Below are 18,897 nucleotides of genomic sequence, written 5' to 3'. Positions count from 1 at the left end.
TCTCTCTCTCTCTCTCTCTCTCTCTCTCTCTCTCTCTTCCTTCCTCGCGGTATTCCCGACGAGATAGTGCATCTGAAGAAGTGATCTGAAATCTCATACACTGAGAGAAAAGAATGGTTGATCTAATTAAAATTATAGTTATTTTTAACACCAATCATATATTTTGTAGTAATAACGTGCGTGTAACGTTATTATCACTAACGTTACCGTAAAATTTAATTAAGAAATGGTTATCTTGACTATAATTTATGGTAATTATTTTTCTGTGCGATTATAGTTACAAATACTAAACATTTTCTTCTCAGTTGGTTCGATTTTATAAACAAACACAATTTTTATTTCAGTATTCTCGATTGAAAGGCTAAGCTTAGTAGGATTCAAAATGTATCTGGAATAAATTGGATGCTCATGTGATTGGATAAATTGATGGAAACTTGTGATAAATTTGCGAACATATAAACTTACGAAACACTCGAAACAGGTAACATTTATTTGAATGTAGTATTTTCCTGCGTGCAGGAAATACTGTATTTAGCAGGAATCGAGCTCTCAGTCTTCATCTTTCGCCATTTGGTCTCTCGGACTCGCGCGTTAATCGTTATCTGATGTAAATTATACCAAATCGCCGTAGGAGCGCGAGCAAAAAGGTCAATAAATTAGACGAGTCTCACCCGATATCTCCGTCTTATGCCCTAACCAGTTATGAAATTTCTTCGACGCGTACAGTCCATCCGGCCTGTCGTTAACGCGTATCATATCCGGCTGCCTGATCACATCTCAAAGCAGTTAAGTATCCCTAGCCGCGCGAATCCCTCTTTATTGACATCGTGTTAATGAAGCTGTACAATGAGTGTAGGAAAATTCCGCGGGAAAAAAGGGACAGGCGTGTCGCGAGGCAGCCTGTCGTCTTCGCTCGTGGATCCAGTAGAGTGAGATTGCAGGTTATCGGCCGCAAGAAGATCGGGAATCGCGCGGAAAAACGCCGCACGAAGTTAACGTCAAGCAACACGGCCGTAAAGTAAAAATATCAATGCGCGGACACGTACTCAATCTTAAATATTCTTATTAGTTTGGTCTTTAAGGATGCATTGCCTATATCTCGAAAATAATGTAAAAATTTTGAAAAATTTACAAATCAATCGTATCTAAAAGTGATGTAAAATTTGACATTGAAATTCAGAGCCTGGATAAAAAGTTATTACACTTTCAAACGTAAGCCCAGCAAACATGATAACGTCAAATAACATATTAATGACGCATTATTGACATTAAAGACATCACCAATGCGTTACATCATCCTGCTACTTGAGAGTACCTTGACCCATGGAAATATATGATATTGGAAAGGATAATTAAAAGATAATTAAAAAATAATTACAAAAATTTTAATTTTTGTATACATATATCTTCAATATGCAAATGATGTATATAAAGTTTCATTATGACACAAAAATAAAAATTTACAATCATAAGTAATATGAGATGTTCGAAGGGAAATTTTACCCAGCGCGTTTTTATTTGTCCACAACTTCCATGAAAACTTAATGTTTTTCTTTTTAATCGGTGTATTGTAAAAAACATCAAGGAATATGAATCTATTAATGCTTTTACCATTAAATAAAATTAAAAAAAGTTTTAACGAAAAAACAAGACACATATTTTGAAGAATGTTTGAAAAAGTGGTCTGGGTAAATTTGATCTATATTAAGAGTACTAGACTTAACAGAAATCCGAAAACAGAGTCCAACGCAATATGTAAACGCGTACATTCTCCACAACTGAGAGTATCTCACTCGGTATGTCGCGATACACTGAGAGAAAAAAGTAGTTGATCTAACTAAAATTATAATTATTCTCTCTTGGTCTTAAACACATTTCTTGGTTTAAATACAAAAATGATAGTAGCAACATGCATATAAAATTATTATCGTTAACATTATATAGTAAAATTTAATTCTCTTAATTTAATACAAAAATATAACTTCACTAAATTTAATTAAAAAAATGGTTGTCTCTCGAGCATAATTTATAGTAATTATTTTTCTATATAATTATAGTTACAAATATAACCAAAGATTTTTGCTTAGTGTATGTATTTAATTTTTCTAATGATTAACATGTCTTTAGTCCATGTTTAAGGTTATGTAACTTTTTGACGTTTAGAGTTTTTTAGGGATAATATACTCGACTCTGCCAGATCGACCGCCAGCTAGAAAATACAGTCGTACCGACTGCATGAATAATTGAGAATACGATTGCGATTTTTTCACCGAGCCGGCTTCGATCGCGCCGCCGTTCGGCCGCTCACCGATTGGCATTCTCGCTCTCGCGTCGCAGCAGCCAAGGGCCGGCGTAGTAATTACCGCGAAAGTTAATGGTAATAAACTAATGACAGGCGCGCGAGGTAGAAGGCGCCGGCTTAGCGACTCAAACCAGACTCAATGCATTCTTGACGCCGGCGACGTTTTTATCGCGATATAAGGCTAGGCGCCGCCGATAAGTGACTCAACGTAAACCCCGTCGGCACCGCCTCTGCGAAATGCCAATGAGCTTCCAATGTACACTTCTATGTACTTATCGACGTCACGGCGGCGATCTCGCGATACGAAGTTCTGACGGCACGTCACGCCGCGTTCGCGCGCGAAATCCCCGCGGCCGCTCCGTGCAAAAAGGCGAATTGTGTCTCGCGCTTATCGCTTCCGTCGACCGGGCCCCGGGATAGCGTCATCCCGCAGAATCGTACCGTGAACGAGTCTTACATCATCACCGACGCGCGGCGGCATCGCTTATCACTTTCGTAATCGATCAAGGATGAGAGATGGGAAACGAAAGAAGACGAAAAGAAGCGGCTGCACCCATTATACGAGTTTACTCGTGTTTAACTATCGACCGGGGATACAATATCGTGATTCGTTCTGCTCGGTAGGATGTAATGCTTTAACAACGCTCTGCACCGCGGTAGTCCCGTGATAACGAGTAATAAACCATCGCGAACACTCATGCAGGCGAAATTACCGGGATCGCAAGTCACCGGGCGAGACCGCGTCTCGTTCATTACTCGTAAACGATGCCGTAATTAAACTACCTTGCTCTCGCTCGTGTGCTTCGCGAACAGGTCGATTGACTGCTTATCTGCGGCATCGGGATACACGTCGTCGTCGTCGTCGTCGTTGTTGTCGATGCATCGATCGACGGATCGCGCACTGTAATCCGGCTCAGAGGCGTTTACTTACTTAACGAATCAAAACTAAGAGAAAATAGAGTCCAGTAATCGGCACTCTACTTGTTTTCGGTCACTCTACTTGCACGAGTATTAAGGTATACGGCCACTGAGAGAAATGGTTGATCTAACGAAAGTTATAGTTATTTGTGGTTCCAATCATATTTCTTGGTTATTCTAATATAAAAATGAATAATATGCATATAAGGTTATTATCACCAATATTATAGTAGAATTTACTAAAAAAACAATTTTCTTGATCATAATCTATAATAATTATTTCTCTATGATTGCAGTTATATTAGGTGCGCAAATTCGTTTGATGTTTTTACCTTATTATCAATCATAACTCCGTTTTAAATTCAAATATCTTCTTACTGTTTGGTGGGTTTTAAAGTGAAGAACAAAACTGAAGAAGAGATATTATAAGCCGCATAAGAAAAAATACTCGGGGAAAGGCTGAAGATTTGATAAAATATCTACCAGAAATAGAAGAAAAAAAAATGTCGAACAGGATGGTATCCGACAAGCAGCTTTAGGTTCGTTTGTTCACACTTTTGATACTTTTCCACCTAATGCGCGTTGCATACCAGACGCGATAAATGAAATCCAATGAGAGCTCTTCTATCTAAAGAGAGATCGGAGTCCAATGGGGCGTTAGGTGTAAAAGTATCAAAAGTGCAGGCAACACGGATAAACCTTTTGTTGTACAGCGAACGCGTGTTCGTAAGAACGAGTGAGCGAAATAAAGGAAAGGACGAACGCGGGGGAAGAGAAAGTCGTCGTTGTCCCCTCATGTGGGTGGACACAGACCGGATACGGTGTCTGTGGGGATCAGTCACGCTTTCTACGAAAAATTCACTTCTCGCTTCTACCGACAACGTCCACTGTTCGTTCGTCGCGTGGCATTCATCCTTGGGTTTCCGCGCGGATCCCCGCGGCGGCTTCCTGGTAGAGATCAATCGAATAAACTGTCGCGACAATACGATTATTGCGTTGCATCATCATAGAACGAGTATTACGGCGGATTTACATCGTGAATTGAGATTTATCACTTGAGATCAGAGACTTATCCACGGATTCAGAGATTATAAGATTGTGTTTCAAAAGAAAGTTTTAGAAAATATTCCCTTTAAGGCATAATTTATTGCATAATATTCAAAAGTCGATATTGTACATACAGAAGAATATATACTGCATTCAAGCAAATGTTTTTCTCTCTCTCTTTCTCGTTTCATAAATTTATATATCTGCAAGTCCATAGTAAGTTTATCATAAACATCAAATTCAGAATTTATAATATGTTCTTAATCCTAATAATTTCAGCATTTCAAACAGGAATATTAAATTAAAACAAGAATTTCTTTCACCAAGAAGATGTTCTTTGTTGAAGATAACCACTGCTGGAAAGAAGAAAAGTAAGCTGAGTAATTGCTTTTCTCAACAGTAGGACATTTTTCTGTGCGTTTTTAATTATGCCACATATTCTCAGTACTAAATCATTATCCGCCAACAATTATTCGTAGGATTTTAATAATCTACACTTAACGAAGCATTTCTTCCTATCGCGTTTAAATCACGGCTTCGAAAAGGTTGTCCTAATCCGCGCATAAAGTGTCCACGGTTGGTCAACGAAACGGCGATAACTCGCGACAACGATCGACCGTAAATCTACGAGCGAGCTTGCGGTGCGTTCCTCGTCGGTGAGAGCGTAATAGTCGGTAGCGTGCGACAGCGGTGCGCTAAAATTTATTCGGTTGTCGTCGCTCGCCGCGAGTTTGGCTGCGTGTGCCGCCGATGCGTACACACGCAGGTACACGGGAAAGGTACGCGCGAATCACGCTGGAATGCGGACCGGCCAAATTCCATGTACCGCGTCGACAGATAGATCGTGATAATGCATTCAATGACGACACAGGATTGTCGCGTCACCTTCGATTATCGCACGGAACACCATGATAAGGAACGGTGATGTGTTTCGCGATCGGTGTCGCCGGCACCTTATCGACGACAGAATTCCACGTGTCGTGACTCACAATCAGCCGCAATGACACTTACACCATGCGGTGTGCATTACGTTCTCATGTCTCGCGCACTGAGACAAAAATGTTTGGTATTTGTGCATTGAGACGAAAAAATGGTTGAGTCAATGAGACAGAATTCGTTCAAACAAAGGTTTAATCGATTGAACAAATTGTATAGTTGCTGTGATGAATATGTGTATGTATAAATTAGTGTGTATGTATAAATTAGTCGTAGTTATGCAAGAATAATTCAACGCGCAAAATTATTGATTTTTTAATTTTTGTTATCGATCCACACGTATTTCTACATAAAAGGATCCAATTGATTTGATCAGGAACTATATCAAACGCAATTTATTGTCGCACTAACGTATAATTTGTTCAATATATATATTTATTTGAAGAGGGGTGACCGCCGATTTTGTCAATCCAACTGCTTTTTTTCCCAGTGTAATTATAATCACATAGAGAAATGATTACTATAAATTATGGTCAAACAACTATTTTTTATTAAATTCTACCATAATATTAATAATAATAACCTTATATGTATATAATAATAATAACCTTATATGTATGTTTGCCTACTATTATTTGCATGTCAGAATCGAAATATATGATCGGGTCCAAAAGTAACTATAATATTAGTTAAATTAACCATTTTTTCCCTCAGTGCGGCGATAATCTGAAATCACAACTTTAATCGATTACACATCATCGCTCGCCTTTATCGATACGCGGACTGCCTACTGGAAGCGATTGAACGATGGGGCGCCAGTATTTCGATGATTAACAGAAGGAGGACGCCGATGATTCACGACAACGGGCGCTGATCGCTACGGTGGGAACGAACGACTCCGTCGCTCTTCGCCGTTGAATACCGTACGTCATCGGATCGTCGGGGGATCGGACCCATTTTCTGGGTCTGTCTCGTCTCGGAGACACGGACGTAGCCAGGCCGACCTCGGCATTTCGCTTGGAATTAATTCGCAACGAGTGAGGAAACATGTTGCGCGATTGCACTGCGAGCGCGTTTCTAACCGAGTCACCTTGCCCGATCTCGAGACGAACCCTTGAGGACCCACAGCTTTTCTCCGTTGCTCGGTGGCTATCGATGCAACCGTGTTTCGTTCGCTCCGAACGGTGAACGCGCGCACGCGTGAAGTCCCGTCCATTACGGTACGTGAGAAGGCGTGTTTCCACCGTGTGAGAGGCGTCGCGACTTCTAGACGGGGACCAATCGATGATTTCTCGAGAGTCATTAACTCACATAACGAATGATGCCAACAGCGCCGATGTTGATACCGCCATGTTGCTGTATATGGCGCCTGCATGCCTCGTATTTACTCTCTTAAGATGAATCGGTAAAATTGTTTCTGACTGAATCAGTAAAAGAAGTGTTTCATCGATAATCAGTGAATACACTGCAAAATGAAGCGTGTTCAAACAACACATTAACATGTTCTCACGTTCGTGCTATATTGGCAGTTTAGGTTAACGTACATATGTGTAATCCTCAACCGCTTAATCTAACCTCAAGTATCGTCTCTTCAACATTTTGAAGTTAGATCAAACGATGTAAATACACATACGTGTGTTAACTTAAATTGTCAGTATAGCGTGTTGAAAGTGGGTGTTAAGGTGTTGTTTTAACATACTTCAGTGTCACATCACTTTGCAATGTATTCACTGGTTTTCAAGAAAAACATTTTACTGATTCATCTTGTATCTTACTAATTTCGATTAGTGGAAGTAAAGTTTCAGTTCAAAATCTGTATAAGGCCGCAAAACGGTTTAGACATAATGAACATCAGAATGTAGCTAATAGTCCAATAAGAAAACGAATTAGTCAAAAATAAGTTCTCTCATTGGACCATCGGCCCATTCGACCATCGACACTCTGGCTCAAGTTCATTGTACCTAAGTATGGTTGACCAACGCATAAATCTGATTGTTCAGATTAATAGTAAAATACAGAACAACTAATTATATGGTTGCTACAACTATAGAACAATTGCCGAGTTATTAGCGTTGCAGTAGTGACGATATCTGGTCGCTCTAACTAGAGTGTATCTATAATAAATATCATTCTAACCACTCTCTGATCACCAGATCACATGCAATTACACTGATATAGTTGATATATCAAAGTGGCTGAGTCGTATTAATCATAGGGAAGACCAGGGTTAGATGCTCCATATTTCAGAATTTTGTAGCTACAACTTCCTAGTCTCAACTAATTATTGTCTATGACTATACAAGTATGATAGAGGTAGCCTTCTTTTATGTGTTAATATCAGCCACAATCCATATTTTGTTTTGTAATAAAGTACAAACATGCAGCAATATAATCGGATTTCAGCTTAGTATCGAGTTTAATTGCTCAGCGCAGGATAAGAAGGGCATATATAAAATATATATTTTGATTAGTAATTCTAAGTCTTCCCTGGAACTGTCTAGACCCGAATTCCTCTATTTTAAAGAATATCAACACTTATGATCTTACAGACGGCAGGATCATCCACATTCGAACAATGATTTAGACGATGAACAGAATTATCATTCGCAAAATCTATTACGTTAATTTGTGTATTTAACCTCTTAGCTACGGCAGGATCTTCCGCGGAACTGTATCTCTGTACGGCAAAGTTCAACGCGGACTGCATGAAAACAATACAACACTGCGATTTGTGTCTGATAATGCTTTTCACTACTCAAGTACATTAGAATACAGTTTTAGATGAATTAATTATAATTTATTAGAAATAAGCATGAGCCACTATAGTGGCGTACCGTTCAGAAAGATGATATACGCGAAAGCCACTACAGTGGCGTACTGTTCAAAAAGATGACATACGGGAAAGCCACTATAGTGGCATACAGTATCTAAGAGGTTAATGAGTAGTAGTTTGATGAGCTGTCCGAGTGAGTAATTAGATAAAGGACGATAATAGTACAAAGATAATAGTACAGAGAGAGAGAGAAAGGAGGAGGTAGATGAAGAGAAAAGATAACTTCTCGCGCAGGTGATATTTGCTTTGAGTGCATTTCGTTCGATAGGTCAATAACACGTTGTAGACGTGGACACGTAATCATCGGGTTAGTGGCAAACGTGCATGAGATAAGATATCGATTCGCAGCATCGTCGTGGTCGAATGACGAAATAGCTCTTTCGTACCTCTTTTACGCGAAACATTTTTGCTCTCGCGTTGGTTTTATCGGCAAATGTTAAATATCGGATCCAGTCAGTCACGAAGTGTCGTCGCGAGCGCGTCGTATTCCCGAGCGATTCACGGTTGCGACTTGATGTCGCTTGCGATTTTCGCGCACGAGGATTTATCGAGGAGGAGTCGAGTGCCCCGAAGCGATTATGCAAAGACTTCGCGGCTTTAGGATCGGATGTTAATCGTTCCCTCGGAACTGGTTTGGCGTGACGAGCTGCTTTGGTGTATAAATTCGCACGGGGAATTTTGCTACGCGAAAGGTGAGAGAATGCACAGTAGATCCAGATCGTAATAAGAAAGAAATGTGGCACCTTGCAAAAATTGATGTAATTCAAATAAGAAAAATTTTTATCTGACGTTTGCAATTGAGATGTTGAAACGTTCTCGCGTCCAGCGCAACTTTCTTTTTAGGTTCATATTCTTTTAAAGTGAATCAATAAAATTGTTTCTAATTGAAAATAAACAGAGTATTTCATCGACGATCAATAAATATTCACTAATTTTTAGTGTAAACTCTCTCACTTTTCTGTTTTGTCTTTTATTTTTTTTATTTTGACCACATTGAGAGAAAAATATTAAAAATCAATATTTATTCGCGATGGATACTAACATATTTACTTATACTAATATTAAGATAGTTTTCAAATAAGATTTTAAAACCTGTTAAAAAGTTTTTAGCTTCTTATAAAAACAATTGTTTATTCTATTCTATTTAAATAAAGGAATTTAGATATAAGTAAATATGTTAAAAATATCCGCCAAATAAATATTTATTATTACTTTGATATTTTTTCTGTCAGTGCAGTAGAGACAAGATTTCAGTGCAAAATCTGTAGTATACAAATTCTTTGACTGCTGATCAAATTCAACCTTCTTCGTTTGTGCCAAAGGAATTAACGACTTTAATGCAGCTTGCGTGTGATAACATCGTTTGTAAATTGCAACAATAATGAGAACAACAGTCACTATTAGCTAATTTTTTCGGTCAGATCTTACTGACTGCAGTGATATAACTGGATCATAGTTATATGTGCAGCATTTCAGTGAAGAATGCACTGGTTGTACTTACAGAGAGTAACATATCGCGATGTAATTAATTCTTATCTCTATAATTTCTTATCTTACTTAGTATTAGACAAAGGTAATCGCAACGGATGTGCCTTTAGACAACGGCGGGACATCACGAAATCTATTTAATAATACAGAAACCGAGGATCCGAATGGATCACCGTGATAAAAACTACTGCAGATGTGCGATCGATAGCGCATGACGTAATCGCGACATGAAAATAATTGATCAAGCGTCGATAACAATTCGGACGGGACGATGATTCGACGATTATTACATCGTGATTAGCAGTAAAAGTAATAACGTTTCATTAATATATGTGACGCTTGTTGACAGATCGGCGCGGTAGCCATGTCATCGCCGGTTCGGCACGGCGGATCACGAGAAATCGGCGTGGAGCCGGGAGAGAAGAGTCATCATCATCGGCCCGGTGCACTTAAGGTCGAGTGACGTCGACAGCCGAGAAAATCGGTAGCTGAAGGATCGATATAAGCGGATCGATCCACCACATCGCAATCGACGGCCTCCTTGCTGGCCTGGCCAGCTACTATGCGAATTGAAGCTCTCAGCACCCTCGTCGCGGTAAGTTTCAACTCTTAACCCTTTAACTACGAAAGGCATATCTATATACGCTTCTAGAAAGTAACCGTTTACTCACGCAAGGTGTATACATACGCCCTCGCGTGTCCATTATATCCACAGAGAAGATATTGTAGTAAAAATTATAACAAAATTTTTGTAATCTTGAGAATCATACAGAATTATGATTGAAATTATTATATATTTGTATACATTCTCCAAATTTCTTGGAGTGAAATTTCATTTGAAAAGTAAAGTGGCCGAATCATTCAAGTGACTCATATAGATTGAATTTTCCATTATGAATATTTTTATTCGAAATTGAAGAATGAATCTTATGTATTCCACCATCAGAGGGATATATTCAATCTAATTGATTGAAATATTTGTGAAATATTTGTGAAATATTTTCACATGAAGAGAGAATTTACTCTCTAAATTTCCTGGAGTGGAATATTACCTAAAACGTGTGAAGGATGACAGTAATTTTATTCGAGGCAGTAGTGAAAATTTCGATTCTAGGTAAAGAACCCATGTTTGGAACAAAAATGGGATTCGTAATTGATATCGTAGTGGAATTTGTAAAATAATTTGGATACAAACTTGGATATCCCAGTCAAAATTTATGCTGCATCTGGGAAAATCTTAAGAAATATTTCTATGCGGGTTCTTTAGTAGTCACAGTATAGTCCAAAATATTGTAAAATAAAATATAATTATAACGGAATTTTTACTACAATATGTTCTCCGTATACGTAAAGCCCAATAGATTTTGCTCAAAATAAAAATATACGCCCAATAGATTTTGCTCAAAATAATACGGTATTACTTATTAAAAGAGTTATATTATTTTTATTATTGTGTCAAACGCATTTTATCATTAATGTCGAGCCTGATTACTCCTTAACTCATTCGCAAGCACCTGTCATAAATACACATTTCTGATTTTAACGACATGCCACAACGACTGACGCGCGAGTATGATCGCGTACACAAAGCATATAGTTCTCTGTTAGAACGCGCCAAAGGGTTAAAGATTGCGCACATCGATCTGTGACTCACACACGAATTCATGCGCGATATATTTGACCTGTCTCTCAAAGTTCTCATCTTCTCGAAGCGAATGGGAACGAGCGTCTAGACCGTGATATGCTGTCTATTGACATGTTAAAAGCTATGCAGGCGACCTATACTAAACATATTGACACGTCTCATAGGTTTACGTACAAAGAATAAAATGCACACTGAGGGAAAAATTACCTTAAAATCCACAAATATTTCTTTGATGGGTGCCATGAACATATTTATTTAAATCTAAATTCTCTTTATTTAATTCTTTTTATTAAATATTGTTTGCTTAAATCAGGTAAACAATATTTGATTTAAATAAAGAGAATTCAGATTTAAGTAAATTTAATGTTAATGGTACCCATAAAAAAAATATTTGTTGATTTTAAGATAATTTTTCCCTTAGTGCATTTAGGATAATTATATACGCCGCGACGTTGCAAGATCGTTTAAGAAAGATAACGAATACATTTGTTGAAAACTACACTCATCGATCGAACGTATTATGGATTACGTGATTTCGAATCGAGACTCTGTAAAATTACGAATTAACTTACGAAATTAGAAGTACAAGAATGAATTGAAGAATGAATTGAAATCTCTTGGTATTCAACGGTAGCCGGGTATCCACTGATAAATTCCTACATATGTGCCCGTTGCATGGCAGAGTGCTTAAGGATACCGGCAATTACGGTGCACGAGCCCGCATACGATTGATGCAACGATCGACGGTGCATGCGCACTCATGTTGCGTCGCATTGTGCCGTGCGAGCATGCAGCGAAACAATAATTACGATATCCAGCACGATGTAACGATCGTAAAGTACCCCCCGTCGTGTTATTAGCATATTATCGAGATAGCGACGTGCACACATACGCGCGCACAATCACGCATCGCCGATAGAGCCATAGATTTCACGTTTTCCTCCCAATCCCCGTCACGAGAACGTCGATAAACTTTCGAGATTATAGCACGGGTCGTTCTTAGATCATCCCTCTTCCGTTTCTTTCGGCCCGCGGCGCGTCGCGGTTGGACGTCCTTGTCGCGTTTTCCCACGACTGATTTTCGGCATAATTCTCGCTGTTCAGACGGGTGGACTCGCGATGAGACGTGCGAGAACCGCGGGTCGCGACGGGATCTCTGTGACAATATTCAAAGTGTGCACTTGAATTGTAACACGGATTTTCAGCAGAGAACAGATGAAACGTGCAGTTGCCGGCTAAAAGAGTAATACGAAATAGATGCGACTTTGCTGGTCGATTGGTTGATTTGAAAACAATGATTATATAAGAAGATTATATCGGCATGTAATAATGAAAATTGCATCGTAAAATGAATCTTATAGAGTGGCAATTAATGTTCGTAAGAGAATGTCACGAGAATGACATTCAAATCGGGGTCGATTGTAGTCCTCTTGCGAGAACGTTGAAAACCACGCAAGGAAATATCATTCTGCTAAGAAAAATGATTACTCAGTTTATTTTCCTTCTTTTAGTAATGGTAGTAAATAATGACTAAGGATAAATACGAAGGATGTTTCTTTGATAATAGTCTCAAAATATATTACAAATTTTAGTAAAGTTTATTATCATATACTCAAAAGAAGAATTTATCCTCTTTACAAAAATATTGTAAAATGCTATCAAAGAAAAAGTTTTTTTATTCTATGTGGTAGCAAACCGATTATTGTTTTAATTTAACATTCAAAAAATATAATCTTGTTCTTAACGGAGTCTTCTTATATGTATATAGACCTCAAAAGGTCTAAGGCAATCTTCTAAAACTGAAAAGAAAAAATCTAACACCCAAAAATGAACTCTAGTTGCAAGGTACTATTTCCTATATTCTTAGCGAAAACTTATACCGAAAGAATGTTTTTTTCTACTGAAGTAGACTATTAATCGGAAATCTACACGCAGAGAATATTATAATTCTTTTTCATGTCAATTTTTTTCAATTTTATTGTGTTTTTAGTAAACCAGAAATAGACTGCCAATACGATCTATCTTACTAAAGAACATTACGCTAGAAACATAGAAGATTTTGCTAAAAACATAGCAAATGTTTTAATATTACCTATTAATTCCTAAAATGTAAATAGCACATATGAAATGCAGAATGTTGATCTATTCCTTGGCTACAAAATTCTACAGTATAATTTTTATCTTAAAATTTAGATAATTTATTAAATAATATTCTAAGTTTTTCCTTTTGAATAAAAAAGAAATACGTAAAACAGAATGCTCTCTTACTAGAAGAAATTTTTATCAAAAACAATATACCGTAGGTAAAAGATATAATTCTTCTAACTTTCAGAATATTGTATTTAAAATATTTTCCTTTGAGTTCTAAAAAAATCCTCTTAGGGCCAGAATGATTCCGCTAAGATGGTATTTTTTGGGTGAATATTCTTGATTGAAACGCTGCACTCAATTTAAAATGTATTTTGAATAAATTTGATGGCTTTTAATAAAGTTACGGTAGATTTGCGGATATATAAACTTATGAAATACTTGAAACAGGTGACATTTGCTTGAATGCAGTGTGCATTTTTCTATGTATACGCCGAGAGAAAGAGGGATAAAGAGAGGAAGGGAGCAACATCCCTATCACCGGTTTCGACGTCGCGCATACCAGCGTTATCTACATAACATTACGTGCCGACGTACGGATACGCCCGATCGGTCCGGCGACGACGATCCCGACATAGTACGCCCGTGATATTGATAAATGATAATCATCGGTGCAGCGCGCGGCCGCTGCACCGATAATTTAATAATGGCAGATTAGCGGCGTACGCACACACGTAGAACGGCGCGCATCGGACCAGCCGCACCGCGGACATTACTATGCTAATCGTCCTACACCGGCGCCGAGGTGCCTCCAATAAATAATCCTCTTAACGCTGTGTTGAACGGGATGCAACCTATGCCGCTACGTGAGCGCGAACGGAGGCGCATCGGAGGCGACACGATCGCCGAATGCCGGATGCTGTTGGCACGCGATGAAGATACCGCCGGCATTTTTGGCGAGTGCACTTTTTTCTCCTCCGTCGATTACCTCGCATCGCGATTAATATTACATCGCCATCGGCGCGTTGTCGTACACGTCGGCGCGTAGTAGCGGAATCTTGAGGTAAAAGGGTTTGATTGACGAAAATAAAATTTGATTAAAATGAGATCAATCAAATGTTTGATAGTTACAACCAAAAAATTTAACTGCAGCTATTTTGCTTACACTGTAAAAATTAATGTTAAATTTAACATTTCATGTGTCCCAAATCATCCATTCTCATTTATGCATAAATTTAACACAAAACAAATGTGGTAAAAAGTACACATGGTAAAACACACATAAAATGTAAAAAATTAATACAAGAATTTAATACTTGAATACCGTCAGGAATCACAGTTTGTGCTAAATTGACATATGTATAATGTTAAATTAACTAAAATAAAACGTTACTTTAACATTTGAGAGACGTATTAATTTATGGTTTTCATGAAATGAAAATGTAAAATTGACATAATCTATGTCTGACATATTAAATATGTCAATTTAACACAACCTGTGATTCCTAACGGTATTCAAGTGTTAAATTCTTGTGTTGATTTTTTCCATATTATGCGTGTTGCTTTTTAATACATTTGTTTTGTGTTAAATTTACACATAAATGAGAGTGGATGATTTGGGACACATAAAATGTGTTAAATTTAACACATTAGTTTTTACAGTGATTAAGTAAACATATTGCCAAAAAAGTAAGGCAAAATAGTGGCGATTAAATTTTTGGTTACAATTACCAAACACTTAATTAATCCCGTTTTGACTAAATTGTTTGGACTGACATACCAGATTTACGTTTCGACAACAAAATCTTTCTTTCAGTGCGAGGAGAAATTACAGCTTGCACTTTTGTTCGTCGTATTTCTTAAATCTTCAACGGAATAGCGCGGTGAAAAAAGAAGATCAGAATGTTTGCGTATACGGTATTAGCATAGGCCACTCACCGATTCGGCGCGGCGCTCAATGCTCCAGGGAGAGACAGACTCATCGTGTGGACGCCTCGCAAGAAAATATTGTCGGATGGACGCCTTCTCCTATTATCGCATGGGCTTGTCGTGCCTGTGGAGCCTGTAATTTAAAACAATTTGGAAATAACATATTATGAATCGCAGTTGGACGCGCAGAGGAGGTGGATCTAGCCGCGTGGCTTTCGCGCGAATGATTTAGTGAGTCGTGGGTGTATTTCGCCGCCGGGACGTTGTTTTCTAATGCTCTCTTTCGGCTTGTATCTCGATAAACAGGATATCAATGGAACGAGAGGGCAGCAAAGGGAAAGAAAGGAATACCAAAACGATCAATGTGTGTCTACGTGGCGTAAAATCGTCGACATTTGTCAAATACACTGAGAGAAAAGATATCTAAAAGATAAATATCTTTTTATATTTATCTAGAAAGATAAATATTTATTTGTACTAATAATATATTTGCTTATACTAATATAAGATATTTTTCAAGCGAGAAAATGTACACCTTTTTACAATCTTAAAAAACCTTAGCTTTTATAGAAAAACTCCCTAGATTAATTGAATCAATGTTCCTACCTTCGAATCGATCGGATTAAGATATCGTGGAAAAGCGCAGATCTACTTATGCACGAAGTGCATTATAAAATAAAAATAAAAAGTGAATCTATTGAGAGAAAAAATAATTGATCTAACTGAAATTATAGTTACTTTTAGTCCGAACTATTTTTTTGTTTTTTGTACCATTTAAAATGGTAGCAATAACATTTATATAAGGTTATTATTACTATTATAGTAGAATTTAATAAAAAACAGCTTTCTCTTGACTATAATTTATAATAATTATTTCTCTATGTGATTGTAGTTACAAATACCAGACTTTTTTTCAGTGTATATACTTAATAGTTCTTATGATTCTAATGATAATCATCTTTCTATTTTTCTATATCAATTGCGTACCACTACTTAGTCCGATCGAAATTAATTGTCGTAAATATCCTTAGTATACGTTTTATCGATTATCGAACTATAAGGTACATTAGAAAATATTTTCATACCTAATTAACATTCCACTCGTTCTTATGACGACACAATCGCGACGTGTCGCATTACCAATAATAGGTCGAGAACAGGTGTCGCAACAGGACATTGGCAGGTACTTCACGGAAACTTACGGACTCATCCCTCAGTCTCCCACCAATCGCGATTTTACGCCGCAGACTCAAGCACGCAGTGGTTTAAAAGAAATTTACGACGCCCTTACGGCTGCATCCCTCTCGCAGAGCGATTCCGCTCCAATCTGTCGGATAGCACTCGCGGCCATCTGCGAAATCTCACGGAGTAGCGCGTAACGAGCGAGTCGTCATTAATTTGCCGTGTCAAGGAGCGTAGGAGAGGAGTGTCCTGCGAGCGAGTGAACGAACGAACGAATGAACGAAGGAAGGAACGAACGAACGAGCGAGCTAGCGGCGCACGCATAACTGTACGTACGATTTACGCACTGTACGCGCCACACGCACGAAAGGCGACTAACCAAATATTTATACACGTCAATCATAACACACGAAGCATTCGCTGTCTAAACAGCCCGCGGGGGCCTTCCGTGCGAGCCACTCGGCCGCGGCCGTTCATTGTGCTGGCATACTGGAGGACCTTTCATTGCTCCTTACTATCTCTAACAGGCACTCGATAGTTGCCGTTTGTCATGCGCTCCACGATGTTTGCCTTTCCACGGCTGAAAAAAATTACATCGCGCTCGACTTGAGCCGCATGTCGCGCGCCGATGTCAATAGCGTTAATCGCTATTGTGCGGCGAGCACCTTCGTCGTATATGCCTCACCGCGCTTACAGAAGGAAAAGAATCAGGTGAACGGTGTACAGGGATGAGTCTCGGTTCGCCGTTGCCGGCGTTCGCCTCGAAGGATGACGAGCTGTCTCGTCGTTGGCGATGTTCGACTGATTCGCGTCGTGTAAAACAATCGGATGCAACGCTTCTCCTGCTATGGTCGCAACGTCGATCAGTCACAATCAGTCTCAATCAATGCTCATCGCAGCGTTAATACATGGCGTGAACTTGTCTGGAGTTGCAACAGCTATTCAGAAACATCAAGCGCTATAAATCTGTACCATTCATTGGCTGTTGCAACTCCAGACAAGTTCACGTCATAAATTTGCGATCGCAACGAGAGTCGCGCAATCGACATTGCGATCATTGTGGAAGAACCTTAAGATACGTACACGAAAAGAATTTTATAGTAAACGTTATTATAGAATTTTATAATCGAGAAATAAGTCAACATTTTGCAGCAATTGATTATTCTTTCATTTCATATGGGCTGTTTAAATTTTAAGAACTGAAATATGCTATTGGAAAGTTTGTTATGTTCTTTAGCAAGATAAGCCTTACTTATAATCTATTCTTGCTTTACTATAAAGATATAGTACCCTCTAAATTTTTCAGAGTGAATTCTCTCTCAAAACGAGTGGAAAGTGGCAGTATTTTCATTCGAAATAATAGTAACGAAAATACTACCACTCAAAATTGCAAAAGTATTTCACTCAAGTATAGAGCCGTATTAATAGTTGTTATTTAAAACTTGTCTCACATGAAATACTCAGATTTAAATTTAGAGTTGAATCTGAACTTTCCAATTAAATCATATAATAGACGTGACATTGGGTTTGCAATTGTAATTTAGCTGAAAAATTCATATCTAACTCTAAATTCAAATTTGAGTATCTCACTTCAAGTAAGTAACGACCATTAACACGACTTCAAATAAGTAACGACTATTAACACAGGTCTTAGAATGGATTCTGACTCTATATGAGCGGATATTTCAATTAATTAAATTGGATACATTCCTATAACAAGGAAATACATCAGATATCGAATGAAAATATTCACTCGACGATTCAGAGTGAAAAATTCACTCTAAGTGAGTGGAAAATCTCTCGAACTCGAGTTACTCAGTGATACTCCAAAATTTAGAGAGTAAAATTGAAGAGAATTTACATGAAAAAAAGAGAACTGTAATATTTTCTCCGTGTAGCTAGTCTCGAGTAGATATATGTCAAGTGTTGTATCACAATGCAAATGCCGGTGTGAAATGCGAAGGACAGATCGAAGAGTTGAACGACAGACTGGAATCGACAAAAACAGAGTGGACGACGGGGCGAGGGTCGAGTGACTCTCTCACGAAATGTTCGATAATGGTGAAACGCCGGTGTTGAAACCACCTTTGGCACTTTGCAATAAGCCAGGAGTGCCTCCGGTCCTTATAGACGTACAAAGACTATGCTAATGATACGAGCGTTGCATTGACGGCTGGGTAAATATAAAGTCGCTGCTTCGAGCCTTGTCGCGAGTTTATCATGTAAACTGCCGTTAATGATTGCCAACCGGCCGTTTCAGCGCTGCCATTTTAGCGGCCAGGCTGAATTTGGCGTCTCTGTTATATCTAATTATTGAAATTATCCGGAAGTACCGGATAGTCGTCGTAATTATCGGATGGTCGTCAGCGCGTGGAGATCCTCTAAAGACTTATTAGCACCGATTTGCTTCTCGGCGCGAATGACAGATGCTCGTCGTGTCTAATTGCGATTTAACGAAGACAATTATATATTTTGCAAGTTACTATTCTCGAGATGCCTGTTTGTCTTTTTCTTCGAACCAGCGATCAA

At 38.4% G+C, this 18,897-nt stretch overlaps 2 protein-coding genes across 3 annotated transcripts in view; one reads left to right on the top strand and one right to left on the bottom strand.

The window, feature by feature from the left end:
• The window catches only part of LOC116850791 (neither inactivation nor afterpotential protein G-like), a 143,913-nt gene extending 127,244 nt beyond the window's left edge, over nucleotides 1-16,669 (bottom strand). Inside the window, exons 1-2 of the mRNA XM_032829442.1 lie at nucleotides 16,272-16,669; nucleotides 15,196-15,319 (exon numbers count right to left, since the gene is read on the bottom strand). The gene's annotated coding sequence lies outside the window, so the exon portion shown is untranslated. The remainder of the gene's footprint in view (nucleotides 1-15,195; nucleotides 15,320-16,271) is intronic.
• The window catches only part of LOC116850792, a 112,010-nt gene that overhangs the window by 78,503 nt on the left and 14,610 nt on the right, over nucleotides 1-18,897 (top strand). The window contains exons 1-2 of one of the 2 annotated variants that reach the window (XM_032829447.1): nucleotides 8,497-8,728; nucleotides 9,874-10,119. In XM_032829447.1, coding sequence (XP_032685338.1) covers nucleotides 10,087-10,119 — 33 coding nt within the window. In that variant the 5' untranslated portion in view covers nucleotides 8,497-8,728; nucleotides 9,874-10,086. Of the gene's footprint in view, nucleotides 1-8,496; nucleotides 8,729-9,873; nucleotides 10,120-18,897 lie in introns of those variants that run through there. The other variant, XM_032829445.1, reaches the window with a different exon arrangement.

This window comes from Odontomachus brunneus, unplaced genomic scaffold (assembly GCF_010583005.1).
Source record: "Odontomachus brunneus isolate Ranch 3 - 2012 unplaced genomic scaffold, Obru_v1 Obru_scaffold_156, whole genome shotgun sequence".
NCBI classification, from domain to species: Eukaryota; Metazoa; Arthropoda; class Insecta; order Hymenoptera; family Formicidae; genus Odontomachus; species Odontomachus brunneus.
The sequence above is the reverse complement of the archived record's forward strand: the minus strand, read 5'-3'. Positions and strand labels throughout refer to the sequence as shown.